The sequence below is a fragment of the Trachypithecus francoisi genome, unplaced genomic scaffold (genome assembly GCF_009764315.1).
Source record: "Trachypithecus francoisi isolate TF-2019V2 unplaced genomic scaffold, Tfra_2.0 Contig01705, whole genome shotgun sequence".
In the NCBI taxonomy this organism is placed as follows: Eukaryota; Metazoa; Chordata; class Mammalia; order Primates; family Cercopithecidae; genus Trachypithecus; species Trachypithecus francoisi.
In genome coordinates, this window is record NW_022681450.1 from 636,739 (window position 1) to 663,846 (window position 27,108).

The 27,108-nt window shown below is 50.3% G+C and overlaps 1 protein-coding gene across 5 annotated transcripts in view; it reads left to right on the forward strand.

The window, feature by feature from the left end:
- GRIK5 (glutamate ionotropic receptor kainate type subunit 5) overlaps nt 1-27,108 on the forward strand; it is an 82,265-nt gene that overhangs the window by 36,965 nt on the left and 18,192 nt on the right. For 3 of the 5 annotated variants that reach the window (XM_033198110.1, XM_033198105.1, XM_033198140.1), the window contains 3 exons: nt 18,377-18,493; nt 18,678-18,787; nt 19,269-19,442. In XM_033198110.1, the coding sequence (XP_033054001.1) occupies nt 18,377-18,493; nt 18,678-18,787; nt 19,269-19,442 (401 nt within the window). The remainder of the gene's footprint in view (nt 1-18,376; nt 18,494-18,677; nt 18,788-19,268; nt 19,443-27,108) is intronic. The other 2 variants (XM_033198120.1, XM_033198131.1) reach the window with 2 other exon arrangements.

A 27,108-nucleotide genomic window follows, 5' to 3' on the forward strand; every position in this document is an offset into this window, starting at 1 on the left:
GCAACTTCTGCCTCCTGCGTTCAAGTGATTCTCCTGCCTCAGCCTCCTGAGTAGCTGGGACTACAGGCACATGCCACCACACCTGGCTAATTTTTGTATTTTTAGTAGAGATGGGTTTCACCATGTTGGCCAGGCTGGTCTCAAACTCCTGAACTCAGGTGATCCACCTGCCTCAGCCTCCCAGAGTGCTGGGATTACAGGTGTGAGCCACCGTGCCCGGCCACCCTTGAAGGGTTTTGATCTGGCTCGAGTGAATTGGCCCTGGGGTTGGGGGAAGCAGTGGTAACAGGAAGACCAGTGAGGAGATGAGGAATGAGCTGGTGGGCCTCAGGCGGGAGGAGGTCAGAGCTAGAGACTAGGGGAAGGGCTAAAGAGCACCAGGGCTTGGTAACTGCCTAGGGTGGGGGATGCAGGAGAGGACAGACGGGAGAGTGTTCCTCCTGTGTCTGGCTTGGGCATCTGGGTGATGGCAGTGACATTTATGGGGAGAACACTGGAGGAGGAGCTGGAGCATGAAGGATAGGCGGGGCTTGGCCTTGCCCTGCTGTGGGATAGCCGAGTGTGCCGAGCTGCACAGGAATAGTCACCACCATCATCACAACAACAGCAGCTGTCATTTGTTGATTTCACACCATGTGCGAGGAACTTTTCAAGTGTTACTTAACGTAATTCTCATAACAGTCCTTCATGGCCTGAGGATCACTGCCCAGTGTGAGACCTGGAGTCCCTAACGCACAGGGCTGCAGCCAGGTGTGTCTGACTTAAGGCCTGTGCCCTTTCCAGCCCTCCAGCCAGGAACTTGGGAAGCCCGGAGTACATTGATGGAGTGGCACGCTGTGCCAGGGCCTTGTCCAAGCTTTCTGACTTGTCTCCATCCTTGACTCCTCATGGCCACCCAATGAGGGAGGGACTGGTATTAGCCCCGTTTTCTCAAATGTACGATGAGACACCAGGGTTTCATGTCCAGGCCACATGGCTAGAGACTGGGAGAGCCAAGGTGGGCACCCCACCAGGGTGGCCCAGAGCTGGTCAGTGACTCCCAGATGGAAGACAACCTGGGGCACCAGCATCCCGCCAGTCATCCCTGGGGCCAGGCACAGGGCTCCTTGGCCAGTCTTGAATTATGACCCATTTATTCCACCCAGTGGCCATGGCTGGCATTGGCCTTCTCCCTGCCATCACTGCCATGGTGTGAATTCAGGTCCCACCCCTCTCATCAGCCTCCTTACTGGCCTCCTGGCTTCGAGTCTCTCCACTCCCCAGCTTGTCCTCCAGCAGAACCTTTCTACAGTGCGAGTATGATCTGTCGCTTGTATGCTTTCACGGAAGCCCCTGAGGCCGTCAGGATAAAGCTTAGCCTTCAAGGACAGAGAAGATCTTAGGTCGGGGTCCCAGGAAGCTGACTCTGAGACGGAGACGTACAGGCAGGAGGTGTGATGGCAAGCCCCTGGAAACCTGCCCCGTGCAGGAGGGAAGGAAGCAGGCTTGGGCAGAGGAATTGAGCTGTGCTGCAGTCACAACTGGGCCTTAGCCGCCCCACAGGCAGCTCTGGAGCTGGACTGGCCATCAAGGACCTCCCCCTGTGGTAAGGGTGCCAGGCCTTTAAGCACCCACTGATACGTCACTGGACGTGGGCTGCTTTTGGGGAGTCAGGACTTTGGGTGAGGGGACGCTCTTCTACTGACAGAGCTGAGAGCCATCAGCCACCTACACCCTGAGTAGCTGAGGCAATGAGTGCCCCACTCCTGAAACAGAGTCTGGGTAGCCACCATGGTGTCCACTGTAGCAGTGCACTGGTTAGGAGCCAGAAGGAGCCAGCTTCAGGTCCCCAGTGCCCACACATGATCCCTGGAAAGCCACTTATCTCTGAACCTCAGTCACTTCTCTTGGAAAGGGGCTAATGTTACCTCCCTCACTGAGGGTTTTTTTTTGTTTTTGTTTTTTCTGAGGCAGAGTCTCACTCTGTCACCCAGACTGGAGTGCAGTGACGTGATCTCGGCTCACTGCAACCTCTGCCTCCAGGGTTCAAGCAATTTTCCTGCCTCAGCCTCCTAAGTAGCTGGGATTATAGGCACGCACCACAATGCCCGGCTATTTTTGTATTTTTAGTACAGATGGGGTTTCACCATGTTGGCCAGACTGGTCTTGAACTCTTGACCTCAAGTGATCTGTCCGCCTTGGCCTCCCAAAGTGCTAGGATTACAGGCATGAGCCACTGTACCCAGACAGTGAGTTTTGAGGCAATTAAATGAGAGCACATTTGCACGGAGCCTGGCATATGCCTGGCTCACTTGTGGTCACTACTGCTAGGTATCTTTCTTGAGGCGGTCTGTATGTGAGTGTGGTTAGAAGCATGGGCTTTGGAGTTGGCTAACCCTAGGTTCAAATCTGGACTTACTTCTTACTGGTTTTGTGACCTGCAGGCAGGTGGCTGCCCCCTCTGAGCCTTAGTGTCCCCTCAAATGGGGAGTGGTGACCCTAACTTGGAGGGGTATCACAGGGGACAGATGAGATCAACACAGGTCATAGATGCTGTCATGACCAAGACGATACCCACCCACCTCACCTGTGGCCTCCACACCCTGGGGATGGGAGCCTTGTCTACTTAGCTGTGTCCTCGGCTCAGGGCCTGGCACACAGCAGGTTTCCAGTAAGTTAGTGTTGAATGGGCAATTGGCTGATTCTGTCAAGGAGTCTTTGGAAATGCTGTCCCCAGTTATCTTCATCTGATAGAAGATGCACACACACGCTGGGCGTGGTGGCTCACGCCTGTAATCCCAGTACTTTGAGAGACTGAGGCATGTGGATCACTTGAGGTCAGGAGTTCGAGGCCAGCCTGGCCAACATGGTGACACCCCATCTCTACTAAAAATACAAAAATTAGCTGGGCGTGGTGGCGCATGCCTGTAATCCCAGCTACTTAGGAGGCTGAGGCAGGAGAATCGCTTGAACCTGGGAGGCGGAGGTTGCAAAGAGCCGAGATCACACCACTGCACTCCAACCTGGGCGAGAGAATAAGACTCAGTCTCAAAAAAAAAAAAAGGAATTAAAAAGAGAAGATACACAAACACACACACACACACACACACACACACACACCCAGCAGTTTTTCTTCAGCTGAGCACATAGTGGTGGATTTCAACTTTCCTGCTTACATTCCTTATCCAACCCTGTCTCCTGGGGGGTTGCATCGTCTTCTAGATTGCATTTTCAAATGACATGTAGTATTTGTCTTCCAATTCTAAAATGTTTACTCATTGTGAAAAACATGTGTCCAGGCATGGTGGCTCACACCTGTAGTTCTAGTGCTTTGGGAAGCTGAGGCGGGAGGGTCACTTGAGGCCAGGAATTTGAGACCAGCCTGGGCAACATGGTGAAACCCTGTCTCTACAAAAAATTAGCCAGGCATAGTGGCACACACCTGTATTCTCAGCTACTTGGGAAGAGGCTTGAGATGAGAGGATTGCTTGAGCCCAGGAGTTCAAGGCTGCAGTGAGCTATGATTGTGCCACTGCATTCCAAACTGGGTAGCACAGCGAGACCTCATTTCTGAAACAAAACAAAACAAACAAACAAACAAACAAACAAACAAAAAACATAGGTTGGTACAGAGAAGGAAGATATTGCAGAATACTTGTTTTTATGCTTATTTGTTATTTGGAAATTTTACATATGTTGTGTTTCAGATTATAAAACACTATACTAAGCATAATCTCATTTTGCACAAAAAATAGTGGGTATATATGCATCAAAAAATTATAAACAGGTCAAATGCAGTGGCTCATGCCTGTAATCCAAGCACTTTAGGAGGCCGAAGTGGGAGGAGCTTGAGCCCAGGAGTTCAAGAACAACCTTGGCAACATGGTGAAACCCTGTCTCTACAAAAATTGAAAAAAATTAGCCAAGTGTGGTGGCATGTGCCTGTAGTCCCAGCTACTCAGGAGGCTGAGGTGGGAGGGTTACTTGAGCCTGGGAGGTTGAGGCTGCAGTGAGCCATGATTGCGCCACTGCATTCCAGCCTGGGCGACAGAGTGAGACCCTGTTTTAAAAAAATAGGCTGGGCACGGTGGCTCATGTCTGTAATCCCAGCACTTTAGGAGGCCAAGGCGAGCAGATCACCCAAGGTCAGGAGTTCAAGACCAACCTGGCCAACATGGTGAAACCCCATCTCTGCTACAAGTACAAAAAAATTAACCAGGCATAGTGGTGTGCACCTGTAATCCCAGCTACTCAGGAGGCTGAGGCAGGAGAATCGCTTGAACCTGGGAGGCGGAGGTTACAGTGAGCTGAGATTGTGCTGCATCCCAACCTGGGCAATAAGAGCGAGACTCTGTCTCAAAAATAAAAATAAATAAATAAATAAAGTCCATCTCACTAAAAAAATTTTACATTATACTGTGTTTCCGGTTATAAAACATATTTGTACTAAGTATAATCACATTTTGCACAACAATAGCAAGTATTTATGCATTAAAAAAGCATTTTTGCATACCATCAGAAATTTTCATAAGCAATTATTTAAGAAGGAACTCCTTTATTTTCTGTTTATATATGTAATACTAAATGATAAAACATCAAATGGTACGAATAGCAGAAACACTGGATATACATGATGGTCTCACACCTCAGAGACCATATTCCTCCAATTCATTTTCTACAAATTTATTAATACAGATACGTTTTTAAATTTCTTAATTTTTTTGAGACAGAGTCTTGTTCTGTTGCCCAGGCTGGAGTGCAGTGGCACGATCTTGGCTCACTGCAAACTCCGCGTCCCAGGTTCAAGCAATTCTTCTGCCTCAGCCTCCTGAGTAGCTGGGATTACAGGCGCCCACCATCATGCCCGGCCAATTTTTTTGTATTGTTTAGTAGAGACAGGGGTTTCACCATGTTGGCTAGGCTGGTCTCGACTCCTGACCTCAGGTGATCTACTCACCTTGGCCTCCCAAAGCGTTGGGATTACAGGCGTGAGCCACCATGCCTGGCCTAAATTTCTTAAATTTTTATTTTTGTAAAAATGATATCCTGCTATACTTACTGCTATGTAGTTTGCTTTTTTTTTTACTTATGACTTGGCCATCTTCCCATGTTAGTACACATAGATCTGCCTCATCTTTAAAAGCAGCTACCTTTAGGCCAGGCGCAGTGACTCACGCCTGTAATCCCAGCACTTTGGGAGGCCAAGAAAGGCAGATCACCTGAGGTTGGGAGTTCCAGACTAGCCTGACCAACATGGAGAAACCCCATCTCTACTGAAAATACAAAAACAAAATTAGCTGGATGTGGTGGCGCATGCCTGTAATCCCAGCTACTCGGGAAGCTGAGGCAGGAGAGTTGCTTGAACCGGGGAGGCAGAGGTTGCGGCGAGCCAAGATCACGCCATTGCACTCCAGCCTGGGCAACAAGAGCGAAACTTGGTCTCAAACAAAAACAAAAACAAACCAGCTACTGAAAAACAAAATCACCGAGTAACTATTGAGACGCTTCTGTGCCCACTCCATTTCGGCCACTAGGGGGCAGCAGTGTAATGAGCAGATGTGCTCCTTGTCCCCCCTCTTCCCGCCCCCCACCCGCACTGCTGATGTTCTAGTGGGGGAAACTGACAGCGGATATATTAATATCGTGTTAGGTGAAGCAAGGTAAGGAGATAAAAGTGTCTGGTGCGTGGATGCTGTTTTAGACAAGGTGGTTGGGTAGCGTTTGAGGAGAGACCTAAAAGGGGTGGGGAATATAGTCCTGAGAAGACCCACCAGGGAGGGTTTCACGAGGGCAGAAGTTTGACTGTTTTGCTCACTTCTGCATCCCCAGCGCCTAGAACCATCTGACACCCAGCTGGTGCACAGTAAATAATTGCTGAGTGAAAGGATGGATCTGGGGGAAGAGTGTTTTCCAAGTAGAGAGCCCATGTGTATACAGACTTGAGGGGAAAAGTTGGTGAAGGGGAAAGAGTGAGGGACAGAGAGATCCGAGAGCAGGGCCCACATCACAGGGCCTCACAGTCACTGCTAAGGAGTGTGGCTGTTGTTTTTTATTATTTTTTAGTTTTTGAAACAGGGTCTTGCTCTGTCACCCAGGCTGGAGTGCAGTGGTGCAGTGCGGTGGTGCCATCTTGGCTCACTGCAACCTCAACCTCCCAGGCTCAAGTGTTCTTCCCACCTCAGCTTTCCCAGTAACTGGGATTACAGGCATGCTCCACCATGCCTGGCTAATTTTTGTATTTTTTGTAGAGGCATGGTTTTGCCACGTTGGCCAGGCTGGTCTTGAACTCCTTGGCTCATGCAAGCTACCTGCCTCGACCTCCAAAGTGCTGAGGTTACAGGTGTGAGCCACCATGCCTGGCCTTGGCTGTTATTTTTATTGTGCTGCAAAGCCATTGAAAAGTTTTAAGCAAAGAATGTGCCATGATATTTTATTTATTTTATTTTGAGACAGAGTCTCACTCTGTAGCCCAGGCTGGAGTGTAGTGGCACGATCATGGCTCACTGTGACCTCTACCTCCTGCGTTCAAGCAATTCTTGTGCCTCCGCCACCCAAGTAGCTGGGATTACAGGCATACACCACCATGCCCGGCTAATTTTTATGTGTTTAATAGAGACAGCGTTTTGCGTTGTTGGCCATGCTGGTCTTGAACTCCTTGCCTCAAATGATCCATCTGCCTTGGCCCCCCCAAAGTGCTGGGATTACAGGCATTAGCCGCCGTGCCCAGCCTGATCAATTTTTTTCTCTTTTTTATCGAGGTGAAATTTGTCACATAAAAATAACCACTTTAATGAGTGCAATTCAGTGGCATTTAGTACATTCACAGTGTTGTGCAATCACTACTGCCATCCAGCTCCAAAACATTTTCATAACCTCCGAGAAAACTCATACCCATTAAGCAGTTGCTCCCCATTCCCTCCCCGCTACCCCAACCCCTGGCAACCACCCATCTTTCTGTCTCCATGGGTTTATTGCAAATATTTCACGTAAATTGAATCATCCAATATGTGGGCTACATCCAATATGTGGTCTTTCACCTGGCATGATGTTTCCAACTTTTCAAAGTTCATCCACATCATGGCATATGCCAGTACTGCATTCCCCCCACCTTTTTTTTTTTTTTGAAACAGAGTCTTGCTCTCTCGCCCAGGCTGGAGTACAGTGGTGTGATCTCAGCTGACTGCTGCAGCCTCCGCCTCCTGAGTTCAAGCAATTTTCTCCTGCCTCAGCCTCCTGAGTAGCTGCGACTATGGGCGCACGCCACCACACCTGGCTAATTTTTGTATTTTTAGTAGAGACAGGGTTTCACCATGTTGGCCAGAGTGGTCTCGATCTCCTGACCTCATGATCCACTTACCTTGGCCTCCCAAAGTGCTGGGCTTACATGCGTGAGCCACTGTGCCTGACCTGCATTCCTTTTTACGGCTGAATAATATTCCACTGTATGCATAGACCAGCGGTATCTAATTTTTAAATCATTTAAAAATGATTGCACTGGCTGCTGTCTCGAGGAACACCTTAGTGGGACAAGAGTAGAAACAGAATGGTCCATTTAGGAAGCTGTTGGAGGGCGTGGATGAGAGAAGATGTTGCCTTGGTTTGAGTGGCAGCTGTGTCAGGCATGCAGCCAGCTTGGATGTGCATAAGAGGAAGAGAGGAATCGGGGTGACTGTGGGGTTTGGCCAGGGCACCTGGCGAACGGCAAGGCCGGTTTCCACTCTTAAGGAGGACATGGTAGGAGCAGTTTGCTGGGGCCGGGAAACGAGAGTTTTCTCTGAGATGCCTGCTTAAAATTCAAGTGAGGATATAAGGATTCCATTATGTGGCTCAGCATGAATTATTTACCATATCCCATATTGATGGCTATTTGGATGGCTTCCAGTTTTGCTAGCATAGCCAGTGTCACGATAAACTTGGCCTGTGGATTTGTGGGAGTGTTCCTGAGGGATACATTCCAAGAAGTGAAAGTGCTGGGTCAAAGGGTATGAATTTTTTCTAAGTGTATACTGCCAAATGGCTGTTCCAAAAGACTTCACCAATTTATATTCCTATCAAAAGTGCATGAGAATGTGAAATTTCCCATACTCTTGCTAACAGTCAGTGTCTTTAAAATAACAGTCTTTAACAGTCTTTAAAATAAAAGCTTTGCCCATCTCGAAGGCCAAATATAATATTATTGTTTTAACCTAAACAGAATGTTACCTGGCCGCATACTAGTAATCCCATGTGGATGTACCATAATTTATTTAGCCATTTTTCATAACTAGTTGTTTCCAGGTGTTTTTATTGTTTGTGCTCTTATAAATAACCATTAACAAACATATTTTTTTATTTTTGAGATTGGGGTCTCACTCAGTTGCCCAGGCTGGAGTGCCGTGGTGCCATCACAGCTCACTGCAGCCTCAACCTCCCCAGGCTCAGGTGCTCCTTCCACCTCAGCCTACTGAGTAGCTAGGACTACAGGTGTGCACCACCATGCCTGGCTAATGGTTTTGTATTTTGTTGCCCAGGCTGGTCTTGAGTTCCTGGGCTCAAGTGGTTCACCCGTTTTGGCCTCCCAAAGTGCTAGGATTACAGGCATGGGTCGTTGCACCTGGCCAACAAGCATCTTTATGCACAAAAGCTTTGCCTGCATTGTAGCGTATTTTCTTAGGATTGGTTCTCTGAATAGAATAACCCGGTGGAAGAAGACCCTTTTTGTGGTTTTTGTGATATTTTGTTGAATTATTTTCCAGAAAGACTACAACAGTTTCTATACAGGCTCCTCAGCATTGAGTGTTTTTATCGGCTTTTAGCTATTTAGACAACTCCCTGTCATTTTCATGGATGACATATCATTTTGATTTTTCCTGCTTTGACTGGTAGGCCACACAGTGGGGCTTATGTGGTCAAGTGATTGATGGAATCTGAACCCAGGTTAACTCAGAAGGGGCTTGATGGGGCCATGGTATCACTCTGTGTTTTCCCAGGTCCTGGTTGTATAACTGGAATAGACACACATGGTAGCTGGCAGAATCTGTCATTGGCGCACTGACCCATGGAGTCAGGGCCATTATGGTAGAAAAAGCCACGTGGAAGCTCCTGAAACTCCCTGTCTTTCCCAGAATAGTAATTCAAAAGCAATTCTCTAACCTTTGTGGAAATTGTGGAGATTAGTGTCACCATTAACAGCTTGGAAGAAGCAGGGGTAGTGATCCCATCCCCATTCAGCTGGTCTGTTTGGCCTGTACAGAAGGCAGATAGATTTTGGAAGAATGACTTTGGATTATTGTCAACGTGATCAGGGGTGACTCCAATTGCAGTTCCTGTCCCAAATGAAGTTTCTCCACTGGAGCAAGTCAGCACAGCCCTTGGCAGCTGGTGTGAGTTACTAACCTGGCAGATGCTTTTTTCTCCATACCAGTTTCCAAGGGCTACCAGAAGGCAAGGGTTCACATCTTCACAGTCTTGCTCAGTGCGACATCAATTTTCCCACTTTCTGTCCTGATTTAGGCTGCAAAGAACTTGAACTCTTCAGTCCACATAGCCTCACACTGGTCCCCTACATTGACAACATTATGCTGATCAGATCTGATGAGCAGGAAGTAGTTGAGTAAGTGCAGTTGGCATTAAACCTGGTGGATGGCAGTCTGGCAGGGTCCAGTCTGGCAGGGTCCAGTCTGGATACAAAACAGCACCGGTTGCCAGGTGCAGTGGCTCACGCCTGTAATCCCAGCACTTTGGAAGGCTGAGGCAGGAGGACTGTTTGAGCTCAGGAGTTCAAGACCAGCCTGGGCAACATAGCAGGACCTTGTCTCTACTAAATATTAAAAAAAAAAAAAAAAAAGCTGGGCGTGGTGCATGCCTATAGTCACAGCTACTTGGAAGGCTGAGGTGGGAGGATCACTTGAGCCTGGGAGTTCGAGACTACAGCGAGCTATGATCACGCTGCTGGATTCCAGCATGGGCGACAGGGCAAGACCCTGTTTCAAAAACAAAAACAAAACCTGGGCTGGGCGCGATGGCTCACGCCTGTAATACCAGCACTTTGGGAGGCTGAGGTGGGTGGATCACTTGAGGTCAGGTGTTCGAGACCAGCCCGGCCCACACAGTGAAACCCCGTCTCTACTAAGAATACAAAAGTCCCAGCTACTATATAGTAGCTGTAATCCCAGCTACTCAGGAAACTGAGGCACAAGAATCACTTGAACCCAGGAAGCGGAGGTTGCAATGAGCCGAGATCGTGCCACTGCACTCTAGCCTGGGTGACAGCGAGACTCTGTCTCAAAACAAAAACAAAAACAAAACAAAACCCAGCCTCATTTACTTGAATAGAATCATATCAGTTATTTGAACAGACAGCATTTAGTATAAAGAATTGTTAACTAAATGTAAAATTGTTAACCAGCTAACTTAAAGGGTAAAAAGAAAATTAAGAGGTCATGGCAGTAGCAACGGCAGAAAGCAGCTACCACCCTTAGTCCTTTTTTTTTTTTTTTTTTTTTTTGAGACAGAGTCTCGCTCTGTCGCCTGGTCTGGAGTGCAGTGGCCGGATCTCAGCTCAAGCTCCGCCTGCCGGGTTTACACCGTTCTCCTGCCTCAGCCTCCCGAGTAGCTGGGACTACAGGCGCCCGCCACCTCGCCCGGCTAGATTTTTGTATTTTTTAGTAGAGACGGGGTTTCACCGTGTTAGCCAGCATGGTCTCAATCTCCTGACCTCGTGATCCGCCCGTCTTGGCCTCCCAAAGTGCTGGGATTATAGGCTTGAGCCACCGTGCCTGGCCCACGCTTAGTCCTTAAGGGACAAGGGGAAGAGTTTGAAAGATGAAAACTTAGAAGCTCAGAGGAGGGGCCCCACAGAGCTGAGACTTAGACTGCTGAGGAGGGGTGCTGTTGGGTTGATGCTGTGACATTTGGTGGACTTCTTGGATTTGGGTGACAACTTGTACCACATTGGGATGTGCTACTTCAATCCATTTACTTTCCATACGCCCCATAAGGCTTTTCATTTGGAGTGAGGTCCAGAGCGTCAGAGACTCTGCAGCCAGTCCAGGCTGCGTGCGAGCTGATCTGCCACCTGGGCCAGATGTAACCAGCAGATCCGGAGATTCACTCGCAAAGTGCTGATGGCAAATAGGAATGCTGTATGGAGAGCCTTGAGCAGGCACCAGTGGCTAGCTCATGGTGCAGACCTGTAGGGGTTTTTGTTTGCTTGTTTGTTTGTTTTGAGAAGAAGTCTTGCTCTTGTGCCCCAGGCTGGAGTGCAGTGGCGCAATCTTGGCTCACTGCAACCTCAGCCTCCCGAGTAGCTGGGATTACAGGCATCTGCCACTGCGCCTGGCTAATTTTTGTAGTTTTAGTAGAGATGGGGTTTCACCATGTTGGCTAAGCTGGTCTCAAACGCCTATGCTCAGCTGATTCTTAAAAGCTTTTGTAGCAGCCAGGCGCAGTGGCTCACACCTGTAATCCCAGCACTGTGGGAGGCTGAGGCGGGCGGATCACAAGGTCAGGAGATCGAGACCATCCTGGCCAACGTGCTGAAATGCTGTCTCTACTGAAAATACAAAAATTAGCTGGGCATGGTGGCACACACACACCTGTAGTCCCAGCTACTCAGAAGACTGAGGCAGGAGAATCGTGTGAACCTGGGAGGCGGAGATGCAGTGAGCCGAGATCATGCCACTGCACTCCAGTCCGGTGACAGAGCAAGACTCCATCTCAAAAAAAAAAAAAGTTTTTGTAGAGATAGGGTCTCACTGTGTTACCCAAGCTAGTCTTGAATTCCTGGGCTCAAGCAATCCTTCTTTGGCCTCTCAAAATGCTGAGATTATAGGCATGAGCCACTGCACCGACCTAGCCAGCTTTTTCTGGCCAGAGTGTAAGTATTTTCAGCTTTAAGGCCTTACTGTCACAACTCCTCAGCTCTTCTGTTGTATGGAAAGTAGTCATGGACAATACAGTGGGCATGGCTGTGTTCCAATAAAACTTTATGTACAAAGGCAGGCAGATGGGCTGGACTTGGCCCAAGGGTCATAGCTTTCCCACCCCTCACTCAGGTGTCATGGAAGTATCATGGCAGGAAGTGGCCACATCTCTAGTTCTGAAGGAAGAAAGGGAAGAGCTGAAATTCTTGGAAACTTAGAGGAAGGGCTCCGTGGAACTGAAAGTCAGACCCTGGGAGAGGTGCTTGCAGCTGGCGCTAGATTCTGGAGAGAGGCTGGATGAGATTGGTTTGTAGATGTTGGGAAACTGCACACCTGATTCATCTGCTGCCAGGAGAAGAAACGATGCTGCCAGGGAGGGAGTGGAAGACGGCTGGGGTGGGAGAGGAGACAGGAAGGAGCAATCCTTCCTCCCTCCTCAGTCTGGCAACCTCCCTGTAGCGCCCCCTATTGGCAGAGCCTGGCAGAGCGCAGCGGGCAAAGCAGGAATATGGTTTGCACAGAACAGGGTATACAGGATGGGTTGGGAGCTGAGGGACTATCACAAGTGCTTTGATTGGCTTTGGGCATTTAGATGACACCCCCCCATCATTATGGATGACTTGTCATTCAAATTCTTCCTGATTTCATTTCAGAGATTAAATAACTGTGAGGGGGCCCATCAGGGTAGGGGCTAAAGGGTCAGGGTGGGGAAGTCATCTCTAAGAAATAGGTCTTTTACCATACATGGTGGCTTACACCTGTAATCCTAGCACTTTGGGAAGCCGAGGTGGAAGGATTACTTGAGCCAAGGAGTTCAAGACCAGCCTGGGCAGCATAGTGAGACCCCCATCTCTACAAAAAATGAAAAAATTAGCCAGGCGAGGTGGCACACATCTGTAGTCCCAGCTACTCAGGAGGTTGAGGTATAGGAGAATCGCTTGAGCCCAAGAATTTGAGGCTGCAGTGAACCATTTTCACACCACTGCACTCCAGCCTGAGTGACAGAGCAAAACTCTGTTTCAAAAACAAAAACAAATAAATAAGCCTTTCTTTTCGAAATGAAAAGTGAGTAGGAGGAGGGAAGGGGGCTCCAAATACTCTAGAAGGAGCCTACGAGGAACTTGCAGCATTTAGGATCCTTCCATCCCACCTTCAGATGAAACCCAAATCTCACCATCTCTCTCCACCACCACTGCTGCCACTCAGTCCTGCCCCCGGCACCATCATGGGCATCTGCAGTTGGCTCCCTGGTTCCCACATCCACTCTTGTGCCTGTGGTCTGATAATGTCACCCTCTGTTCACACCTTCCTATATGACATCCTCATGCAATGTCCTCCATTGCCTAAGGTGCAGAATCCAGTTCCCTTACTGTGGCCTGCAAGGCCCTGCCAGGCTCTGGGCCCCACTCTGCTGCCTTCCCTGCCCCTTCTATTCTGCTCCAGCCTTGCTGGATGCTGCAAGTCTCTTCCCACCTCAAGGACTGAACCCACTGATCCCTCAGCCTGGAATCTTCCCCCTAGGTCTTCTCCTGCCTTTTCTGTACTTCCTTCATGTTGCTATTCAAATAAGACCCCCCTTATTTGAATAGGGGGGAGCAGATCTAAAACGTCATCTTCCCCCAGTCTCTCTTTTGCTGCCTGCTTGATTTTTCATCACAGCACTTGTCGCTACCTGACCGCTGTATCCCCAAAGCTAGAATTGTGCTGGGCTAGTGGAGGGTGCTCTCCAAATATTTGTCAAGCAGGTAAATAAATGAAAGAATGAACAAATGGAAAGGGCAGTGTGGCTGCAATGTGGGACACAGGGCAAGATGGTAGGGGGTGAGGCTGTGGGGGTTGGATGGTGCAGGACGTTTTGGGGCCAGGTGTAAGGCAGGGTGTCATAAGGGGAACAGGTGTGGAGCACAGTCTTATTGGGGTGATAGGTGTGGTCAGGGCCTCGTCGGGTTGGGTAGGGTGTTTGGATGACAGTTTAAGAACAAGATGGGGTGCGGTGGCTCATGCCTGTAATCCCAGCACTTTGGGAGGCTGAGGCAGGTGGATCACCTGAGGTCAGGAGTTGAAGACCAGCCTGGGCAACATGGCAAAACCCTGTCTCTACTAAAATACAAAAATTAGCTGGGCATGGTGGCATTCACCTGTAATCCCAGCTACTCAGGAGGCTGAGGCAGGATAATTGCTTGAGCCTGGGAGGTTGCACTGAACCAAGATTGTACCCCTGCACTCCAGCCTGGGTGATAAGACTCCTTCTCAAAAACAAACAATAATAATAATAACAAAAAATAGGGCCGGGCGCAGTGGCTCATGCCTGTAATCCCAGCACTTTGGGAGGCTGAGGCAGGCGGATCACCTGAGGTCAGGAGTTTGAGACCAACCTGGCCATCGTGGTGAAACCCCGTCTCTACTAAAAATAAAAAATCAGCTAGGCATGGTGGCACACGCCTGTAGTCCCAGCTACTCGGGAGGCTGAGGCAGGGGAATCCCTGAAATCCAGGAGGCAGAGATTGGGCTACAGAGCAAGACTTGGTCTCAGAAATAATAATAATAATAGTAATAATAAAAAGAACAAGGCGCCATGTCTCATACCTGTAATCCAAGCACTTTGACCGAGGCAGGAGGATCACTTGAGCCCAGCAGTTCGAGACCAGCCTAGGGAACATAGCCAGATCCTGGTCTTTCTAAGAAATAAAATTAGTCAGGCGTAGTGGCTCGCACCTGTAGTTCCAGCTACTCAGGAGGCTGACGTGGGAGGATCACTTGAGGAGTTCAAGGCTGCAGTGACTTATGATTGCACCACTGCATTCCAGCCTGGTTAACAAAGTGAGACAGTGTCTCTAAAAATAAAAATATGAACAAGCAGAGTCATTGCAGAATTTATTTATTTATTTTTAGTTTTAGTAGAGATGGGGTCTTGCTACATTACCTAGGAGGGTCTTGGACTCTTGGCTCAAGCATTCCTCCTGACTCGGCCTCCCAAAGTGCTGGGTTAACAGGCATGAGCCACTGTGCCCGGCCCATTGCAGAATCTAAGCAGGGGAATACTGTGACCAGATTGTCATATGTTGGGATCTCTGGGGCTGCAGGCTGTGTGTCCTGGGAGGCAGAGAAACCAGCTATTCAGTCAGAGATGGTGGTGTGGGCAGGTGTGAGTGGCGGAGACAGAGGGCTGTGACTCTGTTCCAGAGGTGTTTAGGGGTCAAAATCAGGGGGCTTGAGGATGGATGCCGTGAGGGGTGAGGGAGAGGCTATGTACAGGACAACCCCCATGCTTCTGCCTGGGATGGTGCTGGATGGAAGATTGGATGTGGAGCAGTGTCAGGGAGAGGTGGAGGCTGCTGCTGCCACCATATTGGCCAGAGGTTCAAGGACTCGCTGACTCCTCCCATCAGTAAGCCCTCATTTCTTGAATTCCCTGGGATCCAGGGAGGAGTCACCCACCTAGGCCTGACCTCAGGCACCCCCAGCCATGGAGGGACCAGGGCTGCATGCAGATAAAGCCCCTAGGCGGGGAGTGGTTCCGAATCCAGGGGTCGACTGTGGCAAGAGGCTTAGTCTCTGTGCCTCAGTTTCTTCATGTGTAGAATGGTAGAAATGGAGGTCCCTCTGCATTGGGTTGCTCTGGGGACCAAACAGGCTACTCTGGGGAAAACCCTGGGACAGTGGCTGTACGGGGTAAGTGCTGTGTGCGTGCGAGTGTCTGACTATGTGAGGTTTTATTGTGGTACCAGAGAAGAAGAGGTCTCTGCATCTGGGAGGGCCCCAGAGGAAGCAGCAACATTCCTGAGTTTCAGCGGAGGAGGATGGGACATGAGACACAGCAGATCCTGCTCTAAGCTGACCCCTGAGCAGTGCCAGAAACACATGACATGTCCAACTGGCCTTGCTTCTGAAATGTTTGTGGTTTAGCAGTACAGGCAGAGAAGAAACAGATATTTTCCAAATTGAGCGATGTGTTGAGATCAAGTGGTGTACAGGGAGTAGGGGTCCATGAATGGCATCCCAGAGGAGCGAAGGCATGAGGGGCCCTGGAGGGATGGATAGGATCCAGCTCTACAGGGTGGACAGGTGCCTCAGACAGAGCCAGAAAGAAGCTGGCACGAGAGAGAGGGGTGGCGAATGGCCCAGGAATGCGGTGGGGGAGCCATCGGCTGCCTGGAATGCCAGTCAGAGAGGCTGTACTCGGTCAAACCCAAGCAGGATCTGTTGGGAACCTGCCATCTGTGGGCTCTGGGCTGCCCCACTGAGCCAGACAGGCAAGGAACCTGTAATGGAGTGAAGACAGCCTATTACCAAGCATCTGAGCAAGGCCATCTCCAGTCGTGCTAAGAACAGAGTGATGGGGCCTGGCATGGTGCTCATGACTGTCATCCCAACACTTTGGGAGGCTGAGGTGGGCAGGTCACCTGAGGTCAGGAGTTCGAGACCAGTCTGACCAATTCGGTGAAACCCCGTCTCTACAAAATATACAAAAATTAGCTGGGCATGGTGGCATGCCCCTGTAATCCCAGCTACTCAGGAGGCTGAGGCAGGAGAATCACTTGAACCCAGGAGACGGAAGTTGCAGTGACGTGAGATTGCGCCTTTGCACTCCAGCCTGGGTGACAGAGCAAGACTCCATCTTAAAAAAAAAAAAAAAAAAGGGCCTGGGGAATGTGAGAGGACCCTAGGGTAGGAGTGAGGTGGGGTCTGGAGGCTGCTTTGGGGAAGGCTGAAGGGGTGGGTGTGATGGGAGCCTGGAATGGGGAAGAAGAGCTTGGGGGAGAGCATATGCAAAGGCCCTGAGGCGGGCATGAGCCTGCTGCGTTGAGGAAAGAACAGGCCATCGTGGCTGGAGCAGAGCTGGCAAGACAGAAGATATGAGGGGAGGTTGGCAGGGCAGCTGAGCCCCAGGTCGCCAGGGCCTCTTGGCCATGAGAGGGTTTTGTCTTAGGTGCTGGGGGAAGCCATGACAGGTTTTAAACAGGAGACTGTTCCCTTGGCTTATATGTGAGGAATGGACTGGGAGGTTATGAGTGGCGACAGGGGCCGCCAGGGAGGCGGCCAGTGCTGTAGTCAGGAGTGAGGTACCAGTGGCCCAGGCCCAGGCGGTAGAGTTGTAGAGAAATGGACAGATCCGAGGAGTGTTTCGGGAGCAGAGCCACTGTCCTTGCCCGGTCCAGCAAGAGGCAGGTGTCTGGCCTGAGGCATGGCCCCAGGAGTGAGTGAGGAGAAGGCCAGTGTGAGAACAAAGGACGAGGGCCCTTAGGCTTTCAGGAGGAAGTGGGATCTTGAGTGTTTGGCCCCAGGACTGGAGCCCACCTGAAAGGCCGTTGCTTCCTCCTGTCTGAAATGAGGATGTGGCCACCAAGCAGGGCCTTGCTGGGACAGACCCCCAGTGGGTGCTTAAAATAATTAGAGTCCTGTATTAGCTGTGATGATTCCCGTGACGACTAACGTATTAGTCATAAAAGTGGCAAGTGTACGAGAAAGGGGAGAGAAGTTCCCTATGCTCAACACCCAGGAATTCCCAGAGAGATTCTCCAAATCCACATTCTGGGCCCCTGCCACACTGCCGCCTCTGGATGATGCTTCAGGGCTGTGCTGTCTCACTCTGCTCCTTGGTTATATTGAGGCTGGTGCCATCTCTCCTGTACCTGGCTTTAGCTGTTTAGCCTGGGCCATCTCCCTCTCTGCTTGGGGTCATCTTTGGGGTCTGTGTCCTTTCTCCCCAACCCTGGATTTCACGGTAGGCCTGTCTGCTCTCTCTTTGACCGTGGATTTTGTTTTTAGCCTGTGTCACCTCTCTCTACCTCGTGGTTATCTTTTGTGCCTGTGCCATCTCTCACCAACCTTGGGTTTGTATCTGGGTCCTGTGCCATCTATTTCTGACTCCAGGTGAAGTTTTGGGCCTGGGCCACCTCTCCTTCATCCAGGATTGTGCTTTGGTACGGGTGTCATCTCCTGACCAGGATGCTGTCTGGGGCTTGTGCCCTATCTCCCTGACTATACACTGGGCCGGGGCCTGGGTTATGTCTCCACTGGCTGTGGACACATGCTGACCTGCAGCTTTCCTCCCCACCTGGGGTCATTTCTGGGCCCTGCATCCTCTCTTCCTGCTCTGTGTTCTGTCTGGGCCTGTATTACCTCGAGTTCTGCCAGTCTCAGCCGCTTCAGGACCTTGGCTCTTCTATGGCCCTAGGAGAAGTTGCTGCTTGAATTGGAGTCTGGGGAGACCCCCCATCCCCAGCCCTTGATGCTGGGGCACAGTTGAGGCCTAGGGGATGGAGTCATTGTGCCTGGGGACGTGAGATGATGAGGATGGATATGTGATGAGAGTCCGATTTCAGGCCCAAGGTGGACTCCTGGAGTCAGTCCAGGCTCCTGGCTCCTTCTGCTCCCTACCTCTCTCTCTCTCTCACTTCCCTCAGTTGCTCACTCTCCATGCATTTCTCTCTAACTGTCCACTTCTGTCTTCCCCTCTGCCCACCTCCGCCCCCGCCCGGCTTTCCCTCCAGCAGAAGGCAGACCTGGCTGTGGCCGCCTTCACCATCACAGCTGAGCGGGAGAAGGTCATCGACTTTTCCAAGCCCTTCATGACCCTGGGGATCAGCATCCTCTACCGAGTGCACATGGTATGGTTCCCCTGGAGACCGTGGGCTGCTTGCCTGGCATGGAGGCTCGGAGGCTGCGAGTGGGAGCCAGACTCCCCCAGGACCTCAGATGGGCCGGTCAGGCTCCCAAATCCCTGGTGGGGCAGGGGCTGGGTGTGAGGCTCAGGCCAGGGGTGGCTCCGGGTCTCACTCCCTCTCCCCACAGGGCCGCAAGCCTGGCTACTTCTCCTTCCTGGACCCCTTCTCCCCTGCCGTGTGGCTCTTCATGCTTCTTGCCTACTTGGCTGTCAGCTGTGTCCTGTTTCTGGCTGCCAGGTGAGTCCACTGCCTACTGGGAAGGAAGGGGCTGGAGGAGGCATGAGCCGGGGCCTCTGGGACTGACCTGCTCCTTCTCTCTCAGAACTGTCCTTGGCCTCCCCTTTGGGGCCTTGGATTCCCTGCACCCTCCTTTCTCAATTTTGTACCCTGTGTCTGAGTCTCATTCTTCCCCTTGTGGCTCTGACTGTGCTCTGTGATTCTGTGTTCAGGTCTCTCCCCTTCCCTCCTCTCCCTTTTTTACCTCCTCCTTTCTCTATTTCTCTCTGTGCATCTCTGTGTCTGTCTCTGCCTCTTCTGTCTCCATCTCTGTGCATCTCTCTCTGCCTCTTCTCTGTATGTCTCTGTCCATCTCACTCCTTTTTTCATCTCTCCCCCTTTTCTTCTGATCACCGTGACTTCATCTTTTTCCTTTGCTTCTCTCCTTTTCCTCCCCACCTGGGCCCTGGGCTCCATCCACCCGCTGCACGTCTCTCCACAGGCTGAGCCCCTACGAGTGGTATAACCCGCACCCATGCCTGCGCGCACGCCCCCACATCCTGGAGAACCAGTACACGCTGGGCAACAGCCTGTGGTTTCCCGTGGGGGGCTTCATGCAGCAGGGCTCGGAGATCATGCCCCGGGCACTGTCTACGCGCTGTGTCAGCGGAGTCTGGTGAGAAGCTTCCTATCTGCCTCTGCCCGGGGTGGGGGAGGGACCCATCTGAGGCCTGGGTAGGGTTGGGGCTGTGGTATCTCCTGGCAGATTTGATTCCTCGTTTTCCCCTGCAGAGCTGAAAGACGAGGAATGGGGTGGGGAGAGCTGAGCTCCAGCTCTGCTGCTCACTAGCTGTGTGAGCTTGGCCAGGCCGCACTCCTCCCCTTGTCTCAGTGACCCTCCCTGAAAGACGGGGAGAAAGATGCCCACGTCTCAGGGTTGTGAGGATTCGGTGAGGCTACTATGGAAGAGTGCTCTGTGAGCCCTACAGCCTTGTGTGGGCAGGAGGGGTACAATTGTAACAGGATCAGTGTCACTGTCTTAGACGTTGCCCTGGTCATCACAGGGACATAGAATCTCCAAGCCAGGGCAGCCGTCACTGCCTAGATGTTTTCTCAAAGTCCCACAGGGACCCAGTATCTCAGACAGAACTTCTTTGCCCCCGTCCCAAGCCCCAAGAAACTACATGTCAGACGGCAAACACCCACAGCTTGTGGTGTCTGGCCCACAGGTTTGATATTGTTGCTGTTGTTGTTATTTTGAGAGTCTCCCTCTGTCACCCAGGCTGGAGTGTGGTGGCACAATCTTGGCTCACTGCAGCCTCCACCTCCCAGGTTCAAGTGATTCTTTTTTTTTTTTTGAGACAGAGCCTCGCTTTGTTGCCAGGCTGGAGTGCAGTGGCGTGATCTTGGCTCACTGCAACCTCTACCTCCCGGGTTCAAGAGATTTCCCTGCCTCAGCCTCCTGAGTAGCTGGGACTACAGGCGTGCACTACCACACTCAGCTAGCTTTTTGTATTTTAGTAGAGACGGGGTTTCACGATGTTGGCCGGGATGGTCTCGAACTCCTGACCTCGCGATCCACCTGGCTTGGCCTCCCAAAGTGTTGGAATTACAGGCGTGAGACACCGCGCCTGGCACACCTGGCTAATTTTTGTATTTTTAGTAGAGACAGGGTTTCACCATGTTGCCCAGGCTGGTCTTGAACTCCTGACATCAAGTGATCTGCCCGCCTCGGCCTCCCAAAGTGCTGGGATCACAGGTGTGAGCTACTGTGCCCAGCCTTGGCCCACGGTTTTAAGAAACTGGGAATTGAATGCCAACACTTGGAGCACATTCACTCACAAATTTAGATTTCTTGCTTTCCTTGAAAATCTGGGAGATCTGGCAGCGCTTGGCTGGCATTCCTGCCTGGTGTCACCGTCTGCTCCCATCCACCCCCGTTCCCACTGCCCACTGCAGTCGCCTGCTGGCCTGGCCTCTATAAGCATCCACGTTTGCTACCCTGGGCTTTAAATAGCAGCTGGACTTGGTTGCTGTTCCTGCAATTCTTCTCACCTCCTGTTCCTCACAAGAACCATGGAGAGCCGAGGAGAATGCTTGGAACAGGGAATATGCTCCCTGTTTATGGATTAGGAGACAGACCCAGAGAGAAGGAATAGCTTGCTAAAGACTGTGTAGTCAGCTAGAGGCAGGGCCGGGCTGGGGCCAGGACCAGGCTCCTTCCCCCATGCCAGTGGGCCCTCAGCACTGTCCAAGCTCAGCCTAGCCCTCAAGGCCCTTGGGAGCCTCTCCAAGGCAACCCCAGGTATCTGGCCTTCTTGAGGAACACTTCTTCCTCACCTCCCCACCACATAATTCACTCATCCATGGTCATTCTTTTATAGGAAAAGGATCTCGATCCAGACCCCAAGAGAGGGGTCTTGGATCTCTCACAAGGAAAAATTCAGGGCGAGTCCATAAAGTGAAAGCATGTTTATTAAGAAAGTAAAGGAATAAAAGAATGGCTACTCCAATTGCTTGAACTCAGGAGGCGGAGGTTGTAGTGAGCTGAGATCTCGCCACTGCACTCCAGCCTGGGTGACCAAGCAAGACTCTGTCTCAAAAAAAATATAAATAAATAAATAAATAAAAGAATGACTACTCCATAGACAGAGCAGCCCCGAGGGCTGCTGGTTGCCCATTTTCATGGTTATTTCTTGATGACATGCTAAACAAGGGGTGGATTATTCATGCCTCCCCCTTTTAGACCATATAGCATAACTTCCTGACGTTGCCATGGCATTTGTAAACTGTCATGGCTCCAGTGGGAGTGTAGCAGTGAGGACGACCGGAGGTCACTCTCGTGGCCATCTTAGTTTTGGTGGGTTTTAGCTGGCTTCTTTACTGCAACCCCTTTTATCAGCAAGGTCTTTATGACCTGTATCTTGTGCCAACCTCCTGTCTCATCCTGTGACTTAGAATGCCTTAACTGTCTGGGAATGTAGCCCAGTAGGTTTCAGCCTCATTTTACTCAGTTCCTATTCAAAATGGAGTTGCTCTGGTTCACATGCCTCTAAAAATTTCACAGATGCCTGTTGAGCCTGTCCATGTGCCACACACTCAGGTGAGGAATCAGCCCCATCCCTGCCCTAGAGAGGCAGAGGAGCTGATAATAAACAAGTAAACAGATAAATCAACACTGGACATCCTATTTTATTCAAAGAATAGGTCCCAAAGATATTATCTAATTTGTGCCTTTTTCAATTCAAGACTAACCTTAATAGGTGGCAGTTTTTTCCCTTCTCCTAAGTGGAATTAACTGCGGTATGGCAGGCATTAGCAATTCACTTGGTCCACTGGCTTGGACACTTGCAAGTCTTGATGGTTTTTTTTTTTTTTTTTTTGAGATGGAGTCTCGCTCTGTGGCCCAGGCTGGAGTGCAGTGGCCGGATCTCAGCTCACTGCAAGCTCCGCCTCCCAGGTTTACGCCATTCTCCTGCCTCAGCCTCCCGACTAGCTGGGACTACAGGCGCCCGCCACCTCGCCTGGCTAGTTTTTTGTATTTTTAGTAGAGACGGGGTTTCACCGTGTTAGCCAGGATGGTCTCGATCTCCTGACCTCGTGATCCGCCCATCTTGGCCTCCCAAAGTGCTGGGATTACAGGCTTGAACCACCATGCCTGGCCTATTGATGGTTTTTTTAAATGGTTTTGGATGGGCATCATTTCAAATGATACCCCTGTAGAGGATTGCTTGAGCCCAGGATGTTGAGGCTACAGTGAGCTCAGATCCGGCCACAGCACTCCAGCCTGGGCGACAGAGCGAGACTCCGTCTCAAAAAAAAAAAAAAAAAAAAGCACAAACCCAAAAAATCCAATGAAAGCCCTATAGCCCTATTTGTTTCCTATGCTACTGCAAAAAATTACCACAAATTTAGTGGCTTAAAACAATACACATTTATTCTCCTATAGTTCTGGAGGTCAGAAGTCTGAAATAGATCTCAATGGGGTAAAATCAAGTTCTTGACAGGGCTGGCTCCTTGTGGAGGCTCTATGGGGAGAACCTGTTTCCTTACCCTTTCCAGCGTTTCGAAGCCACTTGCATCTTTGGTTCGTGGCCTCTTCCTCCATCTTCAGAACCAGCAGCATAGGATCTACAAATCTCTCTCTCTAACTTCCTTCTTCCTTTCATAAGGACCCTTGTGATTCCTTTGGGCCTTCCTGGATAATCCAGAGTAATCCCCCCCATATCCAGATCCTTAATCACAGCTGCAAAGTCCCTTTTGCTGAGTAAGGTCACATCTTCACGTGTTCTGGGGATTATAATAGAGACTTCTTTGGTGCTGATAGGCGGGGCCTATTCTGCCAGTCACACAGTCCACGTGAAATGTACTAATATTTTCTATATAATGATGTTGCAGATGCACATAAAATGTGCTACTGAGGAACGAAACAGGATACAGTAACAGAACAGTAGAGCATGGGGGCAGTCAGAGAAGGGTCCCCTGAGGAGGTGAAGTGGGCTGAGTCCTAAAGGCAGAAACAGAGTCGTCCATGCCAAGGAGAGGGAGGAGCATTTTAGACAGAGGGAGAGGGCCAGGTGTGTGAGGTGCTGAGAGGGCACCCAGGAGACCTGCCGTGACAAATATGGTGGCGTCCTCACAGGAGGGTTGGGGAAGACCAGTGGCCTCCTCTCTGCTGGTCACTGCTTCTGCCGCCCAGCCAGGGGCCCTTTTCCTGAGGGTCACACTCTCTAGCCAGCTGTTTTCTGCCCCTTCCCATCGCTGTCACCCGGACAGCTCCCACTCGTGTTCCCTCCCTCATCGGAGACTTTGGCCCTGGGGCCCACTCTCTTCTGCACCCAAAGTCCTCCCACACATTCACTCATTCAGCAGATGTTTGAGAATCTTCAGATGTGACGTAGCAACATGACTCAGCAGGCCAGTCCCCGCCCTTGTGGGACTCAGGGTCCAGTGTAGGGGGTGGGATTTGGTGCCATCACCCTTGAGGACTTGGCTGGTAGCTGACCTGCAGCAGCCTGGCCAGAACCCACCAACTGGGCCCCTCCTCTCCAAGGCCCCCTCAGCCCACAGCCTCCTGCAGCCACACCTGAGGTCTTGTCACCATTCAGGACGACTCTGCCTCCGGAGTTAACGTTTCTTTTTTTTTTTACCCCTTTGTTTTTGAGATGGAGTCTTGCTCTGTCGCTCAGACTGGAGTGCTGTGGCATGATCTCAGCTCACTGCAACCTCCGCCTCCCGGGTTCAAGTGATTCACCTGCCACAGCCTCCCAAGTAGCTGGGATTACAGGTGTGCGCCACCTTACTTGGCTAATTTTTGTATTTTTAGTAAAGATGGGGTGTTTCCATGTTGGCCAGGATGATCTCTAACTCCTGACCTCAAGTGATCCACCCACCTGGGTCGGCCTCCCAAAGTGCTGGGATTACAGGTGTAAGCCATGGCACCTGTCTGGGAGTCATCTTTTCTTTTCTCTCCTCTCCTTTCCTTTCCTCTCCTTTCCTTTCCTTTCCTTTTTCCTTTCCTTTCCTTTTTCCTGTCCTTTCCTTTCCTTTTTCCTTTCCTTTCCTTTCCTTGACGGAGTCTTGCTCTGTCACCCAGCGTGGAGTACAGTGGCGCGATCTCGGCTCACTGCAAGCTACACCTCCCAGATCCACGCCATTCTTCTGCCTCAGCCTCCCAAGTAGCTGGGAATACAAGCACCTGCCACCACGCCTGGCTAATTTTTTTTTTTTTTTTTTTTGTATTTTTAGTAGAGATGGGGTTTCACCATGTTAGCCAGAACAGTCTTGATCTCCTGACCTCATGATCCACCCGCCTTGGCCTCCCAAAGTGCAGGGATTACAGGCATGAGCCACTGCGCCCGGCCGGGAGTCAACATTTCTAAGGTTTCACTCTGACCATGGCCCCCATCCCTCCCGACTCTCCCTTGGTCACTTGGTGCGATGAGTCCTCTGACCTCCCTCTTCCCATTCTCTGAGCCCTTCCTGCTTTCACTCGTCCATCTCTAGGTGGCTCCTAGGCTGTCTCTGCAGCCATTGTCCTCAACTTTTCCCGAGGTCCTCCTTTCCTCACGCCCTCCTGGCCAGAAAACCACAAAACCTCAGATCTAGCCAGTAGTTGGGCTTTCCCCCAACCCCAGCTGCACCAGGGGCACATACAACCCCTTATCCATGCCTCCAGTCTCTGTCTTACCTCCAGGGAGCATTTCACCAGGTTAGCCACCCTTCTAGAAACTCTCTCCTTGCTTCTAGGCTCTGTGTCCTCCTGGTTTCCTCCAACCTCTCTGGTCCTGTTTCATTTGCTGTGGGTTCCTTCTGCCCTTGCCACCCCTCAAATGGGGCTTCTCGCTTACACCAGTGAGTTTTCAGTGCTTGCAGACCCAACACCCTCTTTTTATAACAAATATTTTTTAATACATCCTTTTCCACCATGAGCTGAAATTCAAGGGTAATATATCTTCCTACACGCATAATTTGCAAAAAAAATCAATATAACACCCTAATTGCAATATGAAGGAGAAAAAGCAGGGAAGTGACTTCTAATAAAGTAATATTATGGCAATACACAAATGCCTGGGTGTGGCTACACCAGAAGACAAATGCAACAGTCGGTGCCTGCTTAGAATGAGTAAGTGGCATGATGAGAAGTAAGATCATTTAACAGAATTATGTTGCCACTTGATATCTGACACATCAAAATAGTTGACGAATGAGTATGTTTGTGCAAATACAAGTCACTGTGAACGTGATGATTTGCTAATGCAGCTAGTGCAAGGGTCTTAACTTGGGTCTCGAGTTTGAGTGGAGTTGCTGTCAGAGACATGATTTCCCTCAACAGTGAGCAGCTCTCAGCAAAGTTCCAAACAAAACAACACTCAGTCATCCCTCAATTAAAACAAGAGGTGCATTTCTGGTGTGTACTAGGCACTGAGTAATATTTGTTGTTGTTTTGTTTTGTTTTTATTTTTTTATTTTCAAGATGGAGTTTTGCTCTTGTTGCCCAAGCTAGAGTGCAGTGGGACGATCTCGGCTTACTGCAACCTCCACCTTCTGGGTTCAAGCGATTCTCCTGGCTCAGCCTCCCAAGTAGCTGGGATTACAGGTGCCAGCCACCACGCCTGGCTAATTTTTTGTATTTTTAGTAGAGATGGGGTTTCATCATGTTGGCCAGGCTGGTCTCGAACTCCTGACCTCAGATGATCCACCCGCCTCGGCCTTCTGAAGTGCTGGGATACAGGCGTGAGCCACTGCGCCTGGCCAAATAGTTTTGTTTTGCATGAATGACAGCATTGACCAGTAAGATGGGTTTGGAGAGACTTGGTTTCTGGAGAGGCTGAGTCAGACCCTGGGTCTTTGTGCCTTGGGGTTTTGGTTTTATTTTGCAGGAGGCTGTATAATTCATCTCTCTCTATCAAGCCCTCACTCCATCCCCATCCGAGTGCCTAGCATAGCACTTTGCACGTGTGTTCTGCGGAGGACAGCTGCTGTTTTCATTATCACGTGCTGGGAATGTGAGGGTGGGAGGTCTGGGAGGCCCTTTTCAGCATCTCCTCTGCCTTCAGGCCCCTCAGATCTATATGGTCTACAGGGACCCTGGCCATTCTTACTTGCCAGCAGGGAGGACAGAGAGGGCCACGGTAAGATAAGCGGTTGCTCTGGGGTCCCGCAGCCAGGCCGGTGGGAGCCTGTTCTCCCCGGCCGGTCCTGTGTCACCAAGACAATGAGAGCAAACACTTGCATAGCACTTGCTGTGTGCCAGATGAACTCAGTCACTCTTCACAAAACCCAGTGAGGAAGCGCCTACAATTGTACTAACTTCACAGGTGAGGAAGCTGCAGCACAATTCCAAGGTCACACGCAAGGCAGTGATGGAGACGGGATCTGGGGATTTTCCAGAGATCTTTCTATGACTGATTTCTAATTTAGCTCCATCATGGTCAGAGAACATTCTCTAGAGGACTTTAATCCTTTTAAATTTATTGAGACTTGCTTTAGAGCTCAGCATATGGTCTGTCCTGGTAAATGTTCTATGTGGAGTTGCATTGAATGTGTTTCTGCTGTTGGTGGGTGCAGTGTTCTATAAGAGTCAATTGGGGCCAGTAGGTTGGTCACGTTATTCAAGTTTTCTCTATCGTTACTGATTTTCTACTTGTTCCATCAATTATTGAGAGGAGTTTTGAAATCTAACCCTGTGATTGCAGGAAATTTATCCATTTCTCTTCAATTCTATCCATTTTTGCCTTATGCATTTTGAAGCTTTGTAATTAGGCACACAAATGTTTAGGACTGTTATGTCCTCTAGATGAATTGACCAGTGTCATTATATAATATCTCTCCTTATTCCT